Source organism: Rhinichthys klamathensis, unplaced genomic scaffold (assembly GCF_029890125.1).
Source record: "Rhinichthys klamathensis goyatoka isolate OS25496 unplaced genomic scaffold, OSU_Roscu_1.1 h1tg000014l_1, whole genome shotgun sequence".
In the NCBI taxonomy this organism is placed as follows: Eukaryota; Metazoa; Chordata; class Actinopteri; order Cypriniformes; family Leuciscidae; genus Rhinichthys; species Rhinichthys klamathensis.
In genome coordinates, this window is record NW_026606566.1 from 152,580 (window position 1) to 173,108 (window position 20,529).

A 20,529-nucleotide genomic window follows, 5' to 3' on the forward strand; every position below is an offset into this window, starting at 1 on the left:
GCATTTAAAAAGCCATTTCTTTAAAATTATTCAGTTGATAAATAGTTCTCTAGGAGAGAGCATAGGCTAATTATTTCCCAAATCATAAGTCTGCTATGCTATTACATATTGATAAACCTTGTGTATTTGTTTACAGCAGTTATTAATGTTAATGTAGTGCTAGTCATTTGTCCTGCATTAGTTATTGATTAGTTTTGCATGAACTATTAATCTTCTTCAGTAGTTCTCTGGGAAGCATTAAAAAAATAGTAGTTATCAATTAGTTAATAGTGAACTACCACTTTCATCTGTGCGCTGTTACTTACTAATTCGTTAATCAGAATTTCTTGTTAGTTAATAGTAGTTACTAGATTGTTAATATTGTGTTACTCATTTGTTCCTGTGTAGTTATTCATTAACAAAGGAACCGTATTCTAAAGTGTTACCATTTTTACTGCAACTCAAGCATGATATACTTTGTGCTTCATGGCATTTGTTTGAGCAAGGCTATTTTTCGTACCTGGTTTTCCACTTGGTGCAATGGGCACCCCAGTGCCACCCGGTACGACCACCACGTCACCACCAGGTGTTGCACCAGGACCTGCTATATTAGTTCCAGTGATCCCAGCACCTAGCACACATTGGGAAAAACCAACAGGTGCTATATGTTATGTTCCATCTCCTTATTAAATGGCATGACAAAAGACAGGTGAACACAGGTTTAGATGGAGCAGTATGTGAAGCTATAATGTATATGAACAACCGTACCAGTTTTAGGAGGTTTGACTCCACTAGGATATCCTGTAAAAAATGAAATGAGTATAATAAATAAATTATTATCTCACATTGACAGTGACCTGTTCATGAGTCAGTTGAATCATTACCTCCTGGTGTCAATCCTGTCCCAGGCAGTGGTGCTCCTGCACCAGGTCCCGTTCCTGCACCTCCCGCGACTCCTGCAGGCAAACCGTGTCACCATTCAAATCAGTGCCAACCAGTTTGTACAAACATCTCTTTTTCCCTGTAGCCAACTTTTATTTTTAGGTAAATATCACTGTGGCTCTTATTTAAAATTAAGAGTTAGTTTGCCTATATAATCTTTATGCTATTACGGGAAAGCTTTTTTGACTTGATGTCCGTAGGGAAGGGCTAGAGGAAACAGCTTGAACTCAAGCTTAGAAATTATTTTAAACATATTTCAAAAATGGTATTTATTTGTTTTTGTGTAAACATTTATTAAGCAAAAAAAAAAAAGGAATACCTTTAAAATGTATTTAGATAAAAGTACAAAATGTTAATGTCTCTCACCGTATTTTGGAGGTTTAACTCCTGCTGGGTACCCTGTAATGGCATCAATTCAATTTATAGAACTAATCTTTAAAATCATAATTTATGATATATAATACTTGCCTAATTATTCTGAGAATTCAGTTTAATTTAAACCTTTAAAGACTTTTCAGAGTTTAAGCAAAAGTGAGCAGTAATCTTTAAGCAATAAATGTCTTGATTAAATGGTGCAGCTATCAGTGAAAAAAAAATGAATAGAGACCTCCAGGTACACCACCAGGTACACCACCCGGAACACCACCAGGTACACCTCCAGGTACTCCACCCGGTACACCTACACATTCAATTTGTCATTAAAATCGTGATGAAACTGAAGTAGCTACAGATCTTTTCCTCCATATTGTGATGTATAACTGAGTGTAACATTATCAAAAGAGAATTTTTTTAATGCCACATAAAACTGAAGGCAGATTAGCATGAGCGAGTTTTAAGATAACCAAATTAGAAAAGCCCTGCATACGTCACCAGAGAGACGTTTTCACTGGAAGATCCAGTTATGACAGTGGTTTCAATCCTGGTCCTGGGGACCCACAGCTCTGCACACTTTGTCACATCTCTTATCTGACACACTCAGTTCACCTAATGAACTGATGATCTGAATCAAGTGTGTTAAATCAGGAAGATATACAAAATATGTAGAGCAGTGGGTTCTCGGGACCGGTTTTGAGTTATTACATTTTGATTAAAAAGATATTTAAAAAAAAAAAACCATATAAACCAACAAACCATTCACAATAAGATATATAACATGCATTTAACAAACTGAGATTTTTCATTTCATGCTGACTTTATTAAACATTGATTTCAGTTTAGGGGGGATAATACCCCTAATCCTTGGGGGATAACATCTTGCAGAGTTTAGCTCCAACCCAATCAAACACCTGAACTAGCTAATTAAGGTGGATTACTAGAAACAACCAGCAGGTGAGTTGGAGCAGGGTTGGGACCAAATTCTGCGGGAATGTGGGCCTCCAGGAACAGGATTGGGCACCCCTGGTCTAGAGATTATCTAATGCAGGGGTCTCCAAACTCAGTCCTGGAGGGCCACTGTCATGCAGAGTTTAGCTCCAACCCCAATTAAAACCCCAGTAAGACAAAGGCTGAATCCGAAATCGCCCCCTAATCCCTCATTCACTATTCCCTAAGTTAGTCCCCTGATACCGTTCACTTGAAGGAGTGAATGAAAAGGAGTGAGCAAATTCGGACAGCCGTTGAGCGTACATCGGTTGTACACTTGTTATTGCAGTGCAATGTGGGATTGAGTAAGTGCACTCAATAATGTCCACTGTGGTTTCGGACACCACTACAAATGGCTGTCCCCTCAAATAACGCCCTATTTGAGGGTATGGGGGGCGATTTCGGATTCAGCCACTGATTAGCTGGTTCAGGTGTGTTCAATTGGGGTTGGAGCTAAACTCTGCAGGACAGTGGCCTTCCAGGAATGAGTTTGGAGACCCCTGATCTAATGTGTTGAAATTCCTGTTTGTTTTTAAAAATTAAAACCATTTACCATATTTAGGTGGTTTTGCCCCGGTTCCATATCCTGAGAAAATATTAAATCTATGTTTACATTGCTGCACAATTGAGAAAATATTTCCTAATTTTGTAGCATAATGGGCAATGACTTAACCTTTGTAGTATTTCTCAGATAAGGTTATAGTCATTAGCAATCAATTCTCAGCATAACAAATTCATAACCACCTAGTATACCACACAAATGCAACTCGCCTAGTATATGCAACTGTGGCTCTCCTCTTTTCTCTCCTGTCACAGAGGCTTCTAAATCTCTCCTACCACCTGCCCCTTGACCGTATTCTCCCCATCTTCAACAATCATTTATTTAATTTTCCTTTAGTAGAATATCCTGCTAGACAACGATTCTTTAGGCAGACATTCAAGGAAGACTGTATTGCTATTGATTACCCTGTGGTTGGTGGGGAATCATCCACTTCATTCTGCTGGACCTGTCTAAGTCAGTTAACAGTCAGTTAACTACTGGGTACCTCAGGGTTCGATTCTTGTCCCTCTCTACTTCTTCATATACACCAGCACTGGCACCTATCATCCAGGCAGATTGATTTTCCTTCCACTGTTATGCTGATGACATGCAGCTCCCTTTCTCGTCCTAGTATGATGATCACACAATGGCTGCATCTTTACTTGCCTAAGCCTCAATGCAACAAAACCACCTCCAACTCAGCCTAGTGAAGACTGAGCTCCTTGTCATTCCGGCCTGTCTAATTCAACACAGCATTATCATTGATCTAGGCTCATTAACAATATAATAAGATCAGACCCTTTCTGTCTGAACTCCTTGTCCAAACTCGTGTCATCTCTAGACTGAAGAATGCTCTTTTAAGTGGCCTTACTGCTTGCTCAATAAATCCACTGTAAACAATACAGATTGCAGTGTCACTTTGGTTTTCAATGAACCCAAGAGTCAGACTGCATGTTACACCTCTTTTGTCTCACTCCAGAAGGTGTCAGTCTCTGCTTACATCAGGTTAAGGCTATGATGCTTAGCTACTAGTTTAGAACTCGGCGTGTATTGCGGCACATCATGTTGTTGTCTCACTGGGATGAAAGTTGTAGTGTACTTTATTGGTTGAATATTTGAAAATGTAATAATTTCACCTCCAATGGGATATCCAGTTCCTGTTCCAACTCCACCTAGGACTCCTCCAGCTCCGCCCAAACCTAATGACAGAACAAATGCCATTAGACTTAAGGAAGGTCATACTGTCATGGCTGTAACGGTTTTTAACTGGCAAACTAAAAAAATCGGTATTGCAAAAATCTTAGCATACCAAAATTTTATAAACCATAATAAAAAATAGAACATTTCCAAATTTCAAGGCTCTGTAACTGCTCTTTAGGTCTTGCTATAAACACATTTTTACTTGTAACTAGTTGGTCAAGAAAAGTAGTCAGCAGTTAGCAGACAAAAGTAGTGAATAGACCATCTCAGTTGTCTACAGCTGAACCGGAATTTGCCTACACTGCTTTAGTTTACTTTATTTTCACCTAATGTAATTCATATTCTATGTGCCCATTACAAGTCACAAACGTGCCACAGAACTAAACAAACAGTCCTGCTTTGTGCACCTGTATTGTTTGGAGGTATGAGCTTTTATCAGTGTGGCAAGCAGGGTGGGGCCCAGAGCCGCGGAAGCGGAGTGATGCCGGTGGCGGTGAACGGTCTCGAGTCACACGAATGATCTCCGGAAGGATAAAAGGAGGTGGAAGGTGAGAGAGGACCAAGCCTGGACTTTATGTGTTGTTTTGTTTTAGTTTATGTGGCAGTCATCTGTGAGGGGCTGCCACTTCACTTCACTTTCCTTTTGTTTATATTTATTTGTGATTAAAGTTATGTTGAACATCGGGGGTTCCATCCGAGTCTACCTCCATGGACACTCGATGGGAGCAAGTCACTCCAGCCTATCGCCTCAGGCATCCTTGGCAGGAGAAACTGCCACAAAAAGGTCCACAATTTACTACACCTGAGTATAATATCCAGGGGCTGTTCTTAGCTTACTTAGGGATCTGGCCCCAGCTCCAGTCTCATACCCCATAAAACAAAAGTGGTGCCAAATACTTTCACAGCAGCAAGCTTAATTTGAGGGAAGCCATGTAGTATTAATGAGACAAACATGCTCAGTCATGTTTCCAATTAATTGAGCATGAGCTATATTTTCAAACATCCAAATCCAATCTGTTTCAAGGAACATGGTTACAGTACAAAAAAAAATGGATTTATGCATTCAAAGCCTAAAGTAATTTAACAAGCTATTTATTTTGGTGTTGCAACAGACTCTTCAGATGTTAAATATAAACATTTTTTTTGTATATGGCTAGGCAAGCTTGAATACAATGTAAACCAGAACAAGTAAAATTACTGAAGAAATCATATATAATCTCTCTAAATGAAAACTTTGTTGTTCACCTCAATTTAAACTCAGTAATGTAATTTGCCATTTGTTTTAATATCCTTGTTTACTCACAATGTAAACAGCTGTTATATTAATATTGACTAATATTACCTGGTCTCTGATGCCCAGGGACAAATCCAGTCCCTCCTGGTAAACCACCACCACCACCCAAACCTAGATGAAGAATTTTGATTTAGAGCAGACAATGCAATGTTCCTAATCTCTGGTTTATATATAAATACTCAGCTAATATAAATACCGTATTTAAGAGCTTTGGCACCAGCAGGGTATCCTTAAACACACAAATATAAACAGATGAGTTTTAAAATACAATGCTGAAGCCCATGCATTTTCATCCAAAATCTTCCAATCCAAAAAAAAAAAAAAGATTATGTCTAACATGTCAGCTAATTCAGTTTTTCCATCATGCTTTCCAGAATAAAGCAGTGATACCTCCAGCTCCAGTTATTGGTATTCCTCCTGGTACTCCTCCGGGGACTCCTCCTGGTACTCCTCCAGGGACTCCGAAACCTGTTCCTCCAGGTACTCCTAAGGCCACAACAGCATAATCTTTGACCAAGCAATACTCTACTGATAATACTGCAAACTATTTATCTTACAGAGCATTGCCAATGCAATCTAGACAGTGTCTAAGAAAAGAGTCAAACCCATACCATATTTAGGAGGTTTGACGCCAGCTCCTAGCCCTGAAAACATTTATCACTGTTATGAAATATTAACCAAAACTAAACTACATCGAGAAACAAAATAAGCTCAACTGACAAACAACAGTTGTGAGAAATTGAGACAAATCAACATTTACTGCACCTCCAGCCCCAGGCACAGCTCCAGGTCCTCCGATCCCAGCAACAGAACCATAACCTGGGAAAACACCAGCCCCTCCTGCTCCTCCTACAGACAAGTCATGGGCAGACAATCAGTGTCATTTTGCACACATAATGTCTGGTAAAATGGCTGTGAAAGTGCTAATACAGTATAGCACTTTTTACTGCTTAGCACCAACTATCTCAAGTGCTTGTCACCTTGCCACTGTCGCCTTGCTTTTGGCTTGCTTAGTTGGGGATATTTAATATTCAACAATATTATTGAACTGTGTTGTACTACTTTCATGTTATCACTGTGAAGCTGCTTTGATGCAATCTGTATTGTGAAAAGCGCTATATAAATAAATGTGACTTGACTTGACTTGTGATGTGAACAGAATCAATTTTGGACTTTTTTGAAATTATACTTTGTTTATCAAACTCTCTTAAATATATCATGGCAAACCATGATATTCTGATGTACAGTGAAACATACCATGGTACTTAATGATTACTATCTTAGTGTACCAGGGTATTTACATGACACTTAAAGGTTCTTCATAGAACACTGGCAAGATCTAGGTACTAGCAAGATCAAAGATCACTAGCAGCCCATTGCGCCAAGTTCTTGCTGTAATCCTTGCTCCTCAGTCAGCTAAAACCTGTACTGTACATACAATCTCTGAATTAAATCATGCACCGATAAATTGTAATTAATACTTTTCTTACCATATTTAGGAGGCTTCACTCCACCTGGATACACTAAAATAAAAGGAATTGGTAAAGTAATTTCTACAATTATTAACATAGTTTACCTTTTTATTTTTTATTATAATTTATTATAATATAACTTATAATTCTTTATTATTAGCAGCATTTTTACCTCACGACATGAATTTTAGGTTTCGTCAGATGCAATATTTGCATGATGTAAAACTCACCTCCAGCCCCTGGTGCTGTTCCAGGAATTACTCCAGCTCCTCCCGCTACTCCACCAACTGGTACACCACCTGCACCTAAGAAAAAGACACAAGTTGTTTGAGATCATCTTTTTAAAAATGTCTTAATATTTGTAAAATATTTTAATTAAATAAGCAGTGAACCACTTTTAAAAAATGCTTCTGAGACTCTAAAATCCATCCAGTAACTTTTGAGTGGCTTGATCTCAGGCAGCTAGTCTGTCCTTGTTTTTTGCAGGAGTAGTTTTTATTTTATTTTATTTTTTTAATCAAAATCCAAGATAGTGGCCAAACTAACTGTGGCACAAATTTTAATTGAACTGATAAAATGAGAAAAACTTAGCAGCAAAAATTGAAGCCAATAACTGCCATCTGAGATTTGACGAGAAGGAAAAATTTACAGTTGTGCTCATGGATATTTTGCTTACCAAGTGCCTCAAAAAGCTAGTAATTTTCGATTGTTTGTTCCCCCTCACCTCCTGCTCCAGGGTACAGTCCTCCAAAACCAGGCCCAGCACCAGCTCCACCTGCCACACCCAAACCTAGGAGATCAGAGAAGAATACATTATAAGATGCTGTGGATTTCTGGTCTTAGACTGAATCATTCAAATCTATCTTACCGTATTTAGCTGCTTTGGCTTGAGCGGGTGTCAGACCTTGTAAAGAAAGCAGAAATAAATGTATTGAGACTCTATGATCAATGTAATGGAAGATATGTGAAACATGTTATAGATATGGACATTATGGACATAACTGGCCATGTCCCAAATTAAATGGACTAGATATACTAATCGTCCAACCTCGAGGGTTCGGGACACGGTGGAGGATTCCACTCGAGCCCAACCCTCTCAGTGGCCCGGGCAAGCTTAGCCATCAACTCTGGATCAGGCTCGGGCAACGCAACTCTACCAGAAGGAGGAAGTACAGTCAAGTCCTCATCTCCAGACTCAAGCTCACTATCTGATGCTACGATTGACATCTGGTCAGCAGGGGGAGCCCCGAATAAAACGACTGGCCGGTCATGAGAGGGGCCAACGTGCTCAGCTGGAAACTCCACGGCTTGGGGGGTTTGAGAGGAGAGAGGGGCCCACACGGATTGGGTACTGGGCGGGGAAGCCCTCACTGTGATCCTCAAGTCATTCAGGCTATTCGTCGAAGTAGCTCTCTTTTGGGGTTGGCCAAAAGAAACAATAGATCGAGGCATAGGTAAGGGGAACCCACCTCGTTTGATGTATGGGAGTCTCGACCGTAACACCGCGATGGTCATATTCCCGAAATGGGAACATGAATCATCCACAAACGCTGCTTCAGCGTGCTGAATGCCCAGACACGTGATGCAATTTTTGTGACCGTCAGTCTGCGCCAGGGAACGACCGCACCCAGAAACACACAGGTGATATGACATCTTGAAAAAGAGGCAGTCACACCCGTGTTACTCTTTCAGGAAATAGCTTTCTAAGGTGCCGAAGCACACAGGAGAAATTTCCGTGGCAAACACTGGCAGGGGATGGTGTAGCCCGCACAGTGAAGCACTCACTCTGAACGCCCTCTAACCAACCAACAATCAAAGAAAAGAAAATGCCGTTAAAACAGCAGTTGAGAGCGCTAGAGGCTCACGACCACTGCTGTCTCGCACTGTCACACCGACACCAGATGAGAGGCTTCTTCCAGAAGAGCTCAACATACTCGCTCATTGCAAACCAACACTCTTCAGAGACATACAGAACTGTTCAGCTCCGAAGCGAAAGGCAAATGGTGCGTACATCCTCTTCTTATTTATACACGCGCTGCAGGGCGGAGCGCGAGATGCAAATCTCGCACTCCAATGTCCATTTCCTTGTTCTGTTACCACTCGCAGAAGATAGGCTCCCTGGCGTGATCCTAATACGTCGGTGACGTCGACGTAACGTTGAATGTGACCGACTGAGAGGGAACTATAGTTGTTTGTAATACTTATCTTACCATATTTAGGAGGCTTCTTGTTTGAGATCATGTTTTTTTTAAAATGTCTTAATATTTGTAAAATATTTTAATAAAATAAGCAGTGAACCACTTTAAAAAATGCCCCTGAGACTCTAAAATCCATCCAGTAACTTTTTAGTGGCTTGATCTCGGGCAGCTAGTCTGTCCTTGTCATTTGCAGGAGTAGTTTTTATTTTATTTTATTTTTTTAATCAAATTCCAAGATAGTGGCCAAACTAACTGTGGCACAAATTATAATTGTCCTGATGAAAGGAGAAAAACTTAGCAGCTAATATTGGAGCCAATAACTGCCATCGGAGATTTGACGACAAAGCAGGATTTACAGTTGTGCTCATGGACATTTCGTTTACCAAGTGCCTCAAAAACCTAGTTAGTTTCGATTGTTTGTTCCCACTCACCTCCAGCTCCAGGGTACTGTCCTCCAAAACCAGGCCCAGCACCAGTTCCACCTGCCCCACCCAAACCTAGGAGATCAGAGAAGAAAACATTATAAGATGCTTTGGATATCTGGTCTTAGACTGAATCATTCAAATCTATCTTACCGTATTTAGCTGCTTTGGCTTGAGCGGGTGTCAGACCTTGTAAAGAAAGCAGAAATAAATGTATTGAGACTCTTCGATCATTGTAATGGAAGATATGTGAAAGATGTTATAGATATGGACATTATGGACATAATTGGCCATGTCCCAAATTAAATGGACTAGAGATACCAATCGTCCAACCTCAAGGGTTCGGGACACGCCTTGGAGGATTCCACCGAGCCCAACCCTTTCCCGGCCCGGGCAAGATTAGCCATCAACTCTGGATCAGGCTAGGGCAACGCAACTCTCCCAGAAGGAGGAAGCGCAGCCGAGTCCTTATCTCCAGACTCAAGCTCAATCTCTGATGCTACGATTGACATCTGGTCAGCAGGTGGAGCCCAAAATAAAACGACTTGCCAGTCATGAGAGGGGCCAGCGTGCTCAGTTGGAAACTCCACGGCTTGGGGGTTTGAGAGGAGTGAGGGGCCCACAGGGATTGGGTACTGGGCGGGGAAGCCCTCACTGTGGTCCTCAAGTCATTCAGGCTATTCGTCGAAGTAGCCCTCTTTTGGGGTTGGCCAAAAGAAACATTAGATCGAGGCATAGGTAAGGGGACCCCACCTCGTTTGATGTATAGGAGTCTTGACTGTAACACCGCAATGGTCATTTTTACCTCACAACATGAATTTTAGGTTTCATCAGATGCAATATTTGCATGATGTAAAACTCACCTCCAGCCCCTGGTACTGTTCCAGGAATTGCTCCAGCTCCCCCCGCTACTCCACCAACTGGTACACCACCTGCACCTATGAAAAAAGACACAAGTTGTTTGAGATCATATTTTTTTAAAAAGTCTTAATATTTGTAAAATGTTTTAATAAAATAAGCAGTGAACCACTTAAAAAAATGCCCCTGAGACTCTAAAATCCATCCAGTAACTTTTGAGTGGCTTGATCTCAGGCGCTAGTCTGTCATTGTCATTTGCAGGAGTAGTTCTTTTTTTATTTTTTTAATCAAAATCCAAGATCGTGGCCAAACTAACTGTGGCACAAATTTTAATTGAACTGATGAAAGGCCAATAACTGCCATCTGAGATTTGACGACAAAGGAGGATTTACAGTTGTGCTCATGCATATTTTGTTTACCAAGTGCCTCAAAAAGCTAATTAGTTTTGATTGTTTGTTCCCCCTCTGTCACGGTTTTCCCTGGTCCTGTCCCGCACTACATTTCCCAGCATTCCCCCTGGATCCCCGCACCTGCACTCACTTCCCTCATCACCGCAGCTGTTCCCTATCACCTCTTGATCTCCCTATGCTGATCCTTTATAACCTCCTCACTCCCATTGTCTCACTGCCGGGTATTATACGTTACTTCATGTTTCTGTTTCCACATGCTACTTCTGTGATCTGAAACACTGGCTCCAGAGGTTATCGGCGAGTGGCTCTGTGTTCCCTCACTCGGGGTGACTCCAGTGTATACGTGAGAGATCGTCATTACAAACGGGGATATTCTCGTGTTGGCTATCCGAGTGTTAGTATGCCTCGGAGTGTTTCTACGTCTCAACGCTTGAGGTGATTCCTATATCTAACGTGATTGTTTATTCAAGAGTCTTCTATGAACGTGAATACTTGATCGACTGCTCATCTCCAGTGACTGACTTGAGTGTTAATTCAAGGACTGTCTGTATGAGAATTCCCCGTGCATCTGTGAGTGATATCCCGAGGACTGTCAGTGAGAACATCCCATGCTCATCTAAATGATATCATAAGGACTGTCTATGAGAGCATTTAGGAATTCGTGCTTGAGTTCAAGTTTAATGTGTCTACAAGTATCTTCTGAGTTTTCTACATTTATTCTTCTGCCCTGGATTTGCTCTGTGTATAAATAAAGTCTGTTGATTAGTATTCTGGTCCCCATGGTTATTGTGACAGAATACCCGGCCACACACTCGAGCAAGTTCCAGTTCAGTCCCAGCTTTAACCGATTCCCCTTCCAGGATGTGTTGGGAACAGATCGCGGCGCTGGCCCAGGAAAGCCGCGATCTTTTTGATTTTACTGTTAAATTTTGTTCTCTGCTCAAGGACTGTGACCTGAGCGATGAGACGGTTAAGGCCTGCTACAGGATCGGGGCCGAATACGTCGATCCGCGGCAGCTTCCTGACGTCTCGGGTCTGGACTGGAGGGAGGCTATATCCGTCTGCTGGGATAGTTTTTTTCCCTGAATGTACTGTCCTCAACCCAGTCAAGCCTGTTCGTCTAATCAGCCCAGTCAAACCCACCGAGCAGGAGTTCAGTATCCGCCCTGGACCAGTCGCGGGGATCACCTGGCCCAGAGCACGTAAGCTGGTTTCAAACAGTGCTGATCTGGCGTCCAAATAGTTTGACCCCCCTTTGATGTCAGTCCGGGGAGCTCGCAGGTATGCTCCACATCCAACCGGCCCAGCTAAATCCGCTCATCTTGACTGCCCAGCCGAGCCAGAGCCGGTCGTCTGCCCAGCCGAGCCTGCGCCTGTCGTCTGCCCAGCCGAGCCTGCGCCTGTCGTCTGCCCAGCCGAGCCTGCATGCGTCGTCTGCCCTGCCGAGCCAATGCATCTCGTCAGTCCTGCAGAGTCCGCTCGTCACATCAGTCTTGTCCAGGCCGTGCCTCGCACCAGACCCAACAAGCCCGCACTTCACGCTAATCCTGTCAAGCCCGCAACCCACGTGAGAATAGATGAGCCTGCGCTTTACTTAGCGCCCGTCGAAGTAGAAACCGTGGAGTTAATGGCCGCCTTGCCAGCAACCGTGAAGGTTTTGCCCGCTGACTCAGGGTCTGAGAATGTAGTGACCGCCCAATCAGGGGCTGTGAGCACCGAGCCCGCCAAGCCAAGCACTGTATGCTCAGAGTTTCCCAGGCCGCTGGTCCCGTCCAGTTCAGAGTTACCCAAGCCACTGGGTCCGCCCAGTTCAGAGTTACTCAAGCCACTGGGTCCGCCCAGTTCAGAGTTACCCAAGTAGCTGGTTACGTCCAGCTTGGAGCTCCCCAGAACGCTGGCGCCGCCCAGCCCCGAACTTCAATCACTACTGGCCCTGCCCGATTGAGAGACCGCTCCACCGTGGACGACCACCCAGCCTGCTCGCCGGTGGTCGACCATTTGGCCGACCCCGCCCTGGTATCCTCTGGTCCCTCACCATCCTGGAGTCTCTGGTCCTTGGTCCCTGGTTCCCTATCCCCCCGGGTAGGACTCCAGGACGCCCACCCTCGGATGTTATTAGGCACGAGGACGCGCCTCCCGGGAGGGGGGAGTAATGTCACGGTTTACCCTGGTCCTGTCCCGCACTACATTTCCCAGTACTGTCTATGAGAGCATTTAGGAATTCGTGCATGAGTTCAAGTTTAATGTGTAAAGTATCTTCTGAGTTTTCTACGTTTATTCTTCTGCCCTGGATTTGCTCTGTGTATAAATAAAGTCTGTTGATTAGTATTCTGGTCCCCGTGGTTATTGTGACACCCTCACCTCCTGCTCCAGGGTACAGTCCTCCAAAACCAGGCCCAGCACCAGCTCCACCTGCCCCACCCAAACCTAGGAGATCAGAGAAGAATACATTATAAGATGCTTTGGATATTTGGCCTTCGACTGAATCATTCAAATCTATCTTACCGTATTTAGCAGCTTTGGCTTGAGCAGGTGTCAGACCTTGTAAAGAAAGCAGAAATAAATGTATTTAGACTCTACGATCATTGTAATGGAAGATATGTGAAATGTTAATGGAATAATGGAAAAATGTTAGAGATATGGACATTATGACACAATTGGCCATGTAACAAATTAAATGGACTAGAGATACCAATCGTCCAACCTCGAGGGTTCGGGACACAGTGGAGGATTCCACCGAGCTCAATCCTCTCGGCGGCCCGGGCAAGCTTAGCCATCAACTCTGGATCAGGCTCGGCCATGCAACTCTCCCAGAAGGAGGAAGCGCAGCCGAGTCCTCATCTCCAGACTCAAGCTCACTCTCTGATGCTACGATTGACATCTGGTCAGCAGGGGGAGCCCCGAATAAAACGACTGGCCGGTCATGAAAGGGGCCAGCGTGCTCAGCTCAAAACTCTACGGCTTGGGGTGTTTGAGAGGAGTGAGGGGCCCACAGGGATTGGGTACTGGGCGGGGAAGCCCTCACTGTGATCCTCAAGTCATTCAGGCTATTCGTCAAAGTAGCCCTCTTTTGGGGTTGGCCAAAAGAAACACTAGATAGAGGCATAGGTAAGGGGACCCCACCTCGTTTGATGTATAGGAGTCTTGACCGTAACACCGCGATGGTCATATTCCCGAAATGGGAACATGAATCATCCACAAACGCTGCTTCAGCGTGCTGAATGCCCAGACACGTGATGCAGTTTTTGTGACCGTCAGCCTGCGCCAGGGAACGACCGCACCCAGAAACACACAGGTGATATGACATATTGAAAAAGACGCAGTCACACCCGTGTTACTCAGGAAATAGCTTTCTAAGGTGGCGAAGCACACAGGAGAAATGACCACGGCAAACAATGGCAAGGGATGGTGTAGCCCGCACAGTGAAGCACTCACTCTGAACGCCCTCTAACCAACCAACAATCAAAGAAAAGATAATGCTGTTAAAACAGCCGCTGAGAGCGCTAGAAGCTCGCAACCACCACTGTCTCGCAATGTCACACCATCACCAGATGAGAGGCTTCTTCCAGAAGAGGTCAACATACTCGCTCGTTGCAAACCAACACTCTTCAGAGACATACAGAACTGTTTGGCTCCGAAGCGAAAGGCAAATGGTACATACCTCAGCTTCCTTTTTTCCTATTATAGTTTACCTTCATTTCTTTAGATTAACACATTTTTACCCCACAACATGAATTTTAGGTTTCGTCAGCCAATATTAGCGTGATGTAAAACTCACCTCCAGCCCCTGGTGCTGTTCCAGGAATTACTCCAGCTCCCCCCGCTACTCCACCAACTGGTACACCACCTGCACCTACGAAAAAAGACACAAGTTGTTTGAGATCATCTTTTTTTAAAAGACTTAATATTTGTAAAATATTTTAATAAAATAAGCAGTGAACCACTTTAAAAAATGCCCCTGAGACTCTAAAATCCATCCAGTAACTTTTGAGTGGCTTGATCTCAGGCGCTAGTCTGTCGTTGTCATTTGCATTTATTATTATAAAAAAAAAAAAATCAAAATCCAAAATCATGGCCAAACTAACTGTGGCACAAATATAACTGCCATCTGAGATTTGACGACAAAGCAGGATTTACAGTTGTGCTCATGGATATTTCGTTTACCAAGTGCCTTAAAAAGCTAATTAGTTTCAATTTTTTTTCCCACTCACCTCCTGCTCCAGGGTACAGTCCTCCATAACCAGGCCCAGCACCAGCTCCACCTGCCCCACCCAAACCTATGAGATCAGAGAAGAATACATTATAAGATGCTTTATATACATTATAAGACTGAATCATTCAAATTTATCTTACCGTATTTAGCAGCTTTGGCTTGAGCAGGTGTCAGACCTTGTAAAGAAAGCAGAAATAAATGTATTGAGACTCTATGATCATTGTAATGGAAGATATGTGAAAAATGTTAGCGATATGGGCATGATGGACAAAATTGGCCATGTCCCAAATTAAATGGACTAGTATATTCAGTAGAGTGTCCCATTTGTCATTTTGGCATTTAAAAGTGTGCTAGCTAGTTTCCTGCTTTGTGCCATCAAAGCATCTTTTAGCTGAACCTACACTCGGTTCTACAGCGCACTACTACCAATAGCAACATTAATGAGGCATTATGTCACTGAAAGTAGAACATTATTTTGCCATGTAGGACATCCTTTTTTTGGAGGCAGACTGCAAAGATTGAGAATGTCATTTGGGAAAGGGCCGTTACTGACGACAACTACATCCACAAGGCCCTGAACTTCACTTATTTTATGATCTTCTGGATATATTGTACAGACAGACTTTTACCTCCTGTTGCAGGGTAGACCCCTCCGGCTCCTGGCACAATCCCAGCACCACCAGGAACTGCTCCTGCACCTGGAGCAAGGCAGAACCATGATCACTCAGTTTGACATTACCAATGCTATATTTCATTCCTAATCTAGGAGGACCGCTGTCCTGCAGAGTTTAGTTCTAACCCTGAACTTTTGCTTGTACTTTCCTTTGTGGCTTGTTTGGGTGTGTTTGATTTAGTTTGGAATCAAAGAACCCTGGTATATCTGAAAAAAACCCTGGGGTCGGTGTTTGCGCCAGCGCGATCACTTCGTTTTTTACTTATCAGTGCGAAAGAGACTCAAATAACCCGGTCGATTTTTGTCATACAGACAAGTGTTATTCATCATTGAAAACTGTTTATAATGTGGTAACAATAATGTTTCATATGAGGAGTGGCTTGATCGCAGTAAATGTTCTCTGCAAGCGCTGTGAGTTTGAAAAGCAAAACGAGCCAAACATTAAGTTACATGTTTTTGCAATCTCATTGCATAACGTCGTAACGAATGAAACATTTGATGTAACATAAGATTTTGGATTATGTTGAGTTGTAAATAAATCCAAACAATCAATAAGCCATTCTGTTAAACTCTCTACATTCTTTGTTCAAGCTCCCCCACAGTCCCACCTGATTGGGCCATTAAGGGAGGGTATTTGTCTTCCCAGGTGTGAAATACATCAATATTCATGATCATTCACGCCCTCCTCACATACAGCTTTCTTATACAAAACATGTCTTACAAATTTTAAATCAATTATTGTATATGTGAATGAGTGGGCAGGATGATTTTCACATTGTTTTGAAGAAAAAATTGGAGCTTAAATATGGATACATGCTTACCATATTTAGCAGCTTTTGCCTGAGCAGGGGAGAGTGCACCAGTACCTTGACATATGGGAGAACAAACAACATTTTTTATCAATATTGTATCATTCTACTAAACCGTCTGTCATTTAAGGCTAAGGCACACATATGTATCTCACCTCCTACCCCAGGAAAGAGTCTGCCTGTGCCTGTTGCACCACCAATACCAGTAACACCAGGACCAGCACCTAGTCAAATCGCAAAAACACTTTTTCAAGTCAAAAACCATGTTATCGAGTTATCAGTTGATAATGTGATAGGGAAGACTGACTTGCCAAATAACCACTTATGGGCCACATAATATAGATGATAATTAATCAGTGTACTCACCATATTTAGCTGCTTTAGCTTGAGCTGGTGTAAGAACACCTAGAGGGAACAGTTTATTTGGTAACACTTCATGTTGATGGCCCACTTTCGACATTCTATTAACTATAAGTTACTTTTGTAACTACATGTCAACTAGCAGTCATTAGAGTAAACTGTCTGCTTAAAGCAACACCATGTGATTTTTCCTCTGCGGTCGCCCTACAGGTTGGAAGCAGAATTGTCCATTACTGCTGTCGTAAATAATTTAGCCTTCCGCAGCCGACTGTCGCACGCGCACGCTCGCTGTTTATCCAGCACCGGCTTTGGAATCAACAATGGCAGACATCCCAACCTGCAAGAAGTCATTTCAGACAGGGAGGTATATCTTGGTGACTGGATTGTTGACGTTGGGGGGCGGCTGGTGGCGGGTTGACTAGCTTTCGTGAGGCACACTCGCAAGGTCTCTCGCTCTCTCTCTCTCAGCCGTGCTCGCGCTATGTATGTTATGCGCGCAGTATGTTCTGTCTCACATGCGCGCTCTAGATTCCGGCAGATCTGAACTAATTTGCGGGCATCAGGGAGACGCAGGAGACTCCCGGGAGACTTGGGATGTCTGCAATGGCCACAGACAATTTGAGGAAGTGGTGGGGGAAGTGACGTATGCCGTAAAGCAGTCAAATTTTGTAGTTCTTTTTGTGCACGGGTTCCTACCCGAAACCCGAAGTTACATAGTGCCAGTAAAAGCGATACAGACCACGTCAGGCTATGGCAGACGAGAGTGTTACTTTAATATCTGCCAACACTATATTTCGATGCTCCCCCAACAGACTAATCTACTGACTATTAGTAATTTTGCAGCTACATGTCAATTTACTAACCTGAACCCTAACACCTAACACCTAACCTAACAGTCTACTACAGTCTACTAATACTCTATTGCATGTAGTTGCAAAGTTACTTATAGTTAGTCGTGTCTAAAGTGGACCATCAAAATAAAGCAACTGTTTATTCTTATATAAGTGCCCACTCTGCACAAATAAATACATGTAAACATGTTAAAGTGGGATTTATAATTTGAAACTACACTGTAAAAAGTGAACTTGTGCAGTTGTTGCTTTAAGTAGGTATTTCTACCTGATTCTGCCAACAAATTCTAATTTTGTTTTTATAGCCTATTTCAATCAGTTTGATGTAACATAAAACAAGGGAATGCTGTTTTAACTTAATTGAGTTATATTGACCCAACATACAATTTCCATTAATGCTCAGGATGGACACATTCGACACATTTGAGAAATTGTGATTTGGGGTTATAAAACATTATTGCATCGAAGTGAAAGTCGCAATTGACAGCACTACTCTTCACCACAATGGTAACCACGAGTGAGTAAATTATTTCCATTTTGGGGTGTTCTATTTCTTTAAAATGACAATGGCTGATTGCAGCTCTTAAATCATTCTTTAGCTAGATGATTTCTCACCTCCTGCCCCCGGGTAAAGTCCACCAGCACCACCTGGCAGACCTCCAACTCCACCTAAACCAGCTCCAATACCTGAGGAAATATGTAAACACTGAAGTAGCTGTTTGAGGAAATGACTTCCATTTCTGAATGGACTATTCCTTTAATATGAACATGTAGATTGCAGTTTCGTGGGATTACAAAAGAAAAGGCATCTTCACCTCCTGCCCCTGGGTAAAGTCCACCTGCACCACCTGGGTAAGCTCCAGCTCCAGCCCCACCCAAACCAGCTCCAGCACCTTCAGAAATTTGCAGAGGGAACTTTTCATACTACATTCACATTACACAAATATGCACAAAATCTTAATATCTTTGTTCTGTGGATAGAGCTTAGGCCATGTGGCTATTAAAATAATTTAATAATGATTATTACCATATTTAGCTGCTTTGGCCTGTGCAGCAGAGACCCCTAAAGATCCCACACCTGCATACAGACACAGCAGATCAGACACTGATCATGCATTTGCCGTGCCTTGACTTACATTTCTGAATGGACTATTCCTTTAATATGAAAATGTAGATTGCAGTTTTGTGGGATTACAAAAGAAAAGGCATCTTCACCTCCTGCCCCTGGGTAAAGTCCACCTGCACCACCTGGGTAAGCTCCAGCTCCAGCCCCACCCAAACCAGCTCCAGCACCTTCAGAAATTTGCAGAGGGAACTTTTCAAATTACATTCATATTACACAAATATGCACAAAAATCTGAAGCAAATCTTAATATATGTGTTCTGTGGATAGAGCTTTGGCAATGTGGCATTTAATAAATGAGTATTACCATATTTAGCAGCTTTGGCCTGTGCAGCAGAGACTCCTAAAGATCCCACACCTGCATACAGACACAGCAGATCAGACACTGATCATGCATTTGTGTGTGTGTGTGTGTGTGTGTGTGTGTGTGTGTGTGTGTGTGTGTGTGTGTGTGTGTGTGTGCGCATGCACTTTTTCCATGTAAAGTAACATAGTGATTTCAGTATCTTTGCAACTCTTCTAGGATGAATATCATGAAGTCAATAGCATGTGTGTCTGTGTGTGTGTGTGTGTGTTATTTTTCACATAAAATTTGAATAAATAAGAAATTATTTTTTATATTAAAAGAAGGGTAGACAATTTTTTGTATAAACATTTTTGTTATACTGATTGAAACTCTCTTTACATCCTGATAGCAATCAATAATAGAAGTAGTCTAAATATTAAAACATGTATATCATCTGTGGAAGTCTCAGGACTAAAAAATGTTCAGCGAATCATTGCATTCGGTCCGAATATGATGTCATATCTGCTCTGAATGTGTGCGTTCATGTCTTTTGAAGGAGGCGTGGCTTTGGAGACGCTCTGAAGGGAGGCTGGGATCTAATGCTTTCAAAGCTAGCTTGCTATCACTAGCCTTTCCGAAACTGCCTACCCTACCTTTAAGATAATGAAGCCATTTTTTCAGGCTTTTAAGGTGTTAAATAGTTATTAAACGTTAAAAGATTTTGTGAAATAGTTTTTGACTATAAGTAACTTTGCAAGTACAAATCAACTTATTCTACTAACCCTAACCTAACACTCTATAGATTTAGTTGACATGTAGTTGAAAAATAATAAGGGTTAGTTGATGTATTAAAGTTAAAGTATTAACGTTAAAGGGGGGGATCATAACAATGATTCAAATATGATAGCTCTGACATAACACACCAGTCCCTGTTGGATAACCCGGCTTGGAGCCAGCTCCTGCTTTCCCACCGGGGAGTCCACCACCTCCACCAAAGCCACCATAACCTTTGGTATACCAGGTGAGAATCAGCACACAAGCTAATACACATCATACATCAGGTATTTTACACATGCATGTTCTCAAGGTTGCTAATGTATCCTACCATATGGAAGTTTACCACCAGTGTAGGGCAAACCAGCACCTGTTGAGACAGGCAATGTACTTTCATATGTATCAAAATATACTACAGATATACCAAAAATGATTTGTGTTATCAAATATGTTGTTGTTTGATGTATCAAAGCTAGCCACAACAATAAAGCGTGCTATGAACTAACACATGGCCAGTGTTTGAACAAAAAGTGCATTCAGATTAAATAATACATATAAAACTGCAAAAATGAAGATGATAAAGAAGCATCCAAATGATTTCTGTTGATGTATGAGCTCACTTATATACAACATATGAAGCGTTAAACCGTTCAAGTTGACCACACATTTTTATCAACACTGTATCCTGTTTTAATCAGAACAAATATGCAAGTTTGGAAAAAGCTATGTTCCACCAGAGGCTCACATATTAATACCGCAATC

At 42.3% G+C, this 20,529-nt stretch overlaps 1 protein-coding gene across 1 annotated transcript in view; it reads right to left on the minus strand.

Moving 5' to 3' along the window:
* The window catches only part of elna (elastin a), a 76,123-nt gene that overhangs the window by 15,153 nt on the left and 40,441 nt on the right, over positions 1-20,529 (minus strand). The window contains exons 15-40 of the mRNA XM_056270710.1: positions 20,099-20,137; positions 19,917-20,000; positions 19,015-19,065; positions 18,800-18,877; positions 18,612-18,662; positions 14,890-14,955; positions 14,457-14,531; positions 13,184-13,219; positions 13,040-13,105; positions 10,274-10,348; positions 7,659-7,694; positions 7,515-7,580; positions 7,021-7,095; positions 6,809-6,841; positions 6,084-6,167; positions 5,930-5,962; positions 5,709-5,804; positions 5,515-5,547; positions 5,367-5,429; positions 3,961-4,023; positions 2,837-2,869; positions 1,529-1,600; positions 1,288-1,320; positions 864-935; positions 748-780; positions 500-610 (exon numbers count right to left, since the gene is read on the minus strand). Of these exons, the coding sequence (XP_056126685.1) occupies positions 500-610; positions 748-780; positions 864-935; positions 1,288-1,320; positions 1,529-1,600; positions 2,837-2,869; positions 3,961-4,023; positions 5,367-5,429; positions 5,515-5,547; positions 5,709-5,804; positions 5,930-5,962; positions 6,084-6,167; positions 6,809-6,841; positions 7,021-7,095; positions 7,515-7,580; positions 7,659-7,694; positions 10,274-10,348; positions 13,040-13,105; positions 13,184-13,219; positions 14,457-14,531; positions 14,890-14,955; positions 18,612-18,662; positions 18,800-18,877; positions 19,015-19,065; positions 19,917-20,000; positions 20,099-20,137 (1,557 nt within the window). The remainder of the gene's footprint in view (positions 1-499; positions 611-747; positions 781-863; positions 936-1,287; positions 1,321-1,528; positions 1,601-2,836; positions 2,870-3,960; positions 4,024-5,366; positions 5,430-5,514; positions 5,548-5,708; positions 5,805-5,929; positions 5,963-6,083; positions 6,168-6,808; positions 6,842-7,020; positions 7,096-7,514; positions 7,581-7,658; positions 7,695-10,273; positions 10,349-13,039; positions 13,106-13,183; positions 13,220-14,456; positions 14,532-14,889; positions 14,956-18,611; positions 18,663-18,799; positions 18,878-19,014; positions 19,066-19,916; positions 20,001-20,098; positions 20,138-20,529) is intronic.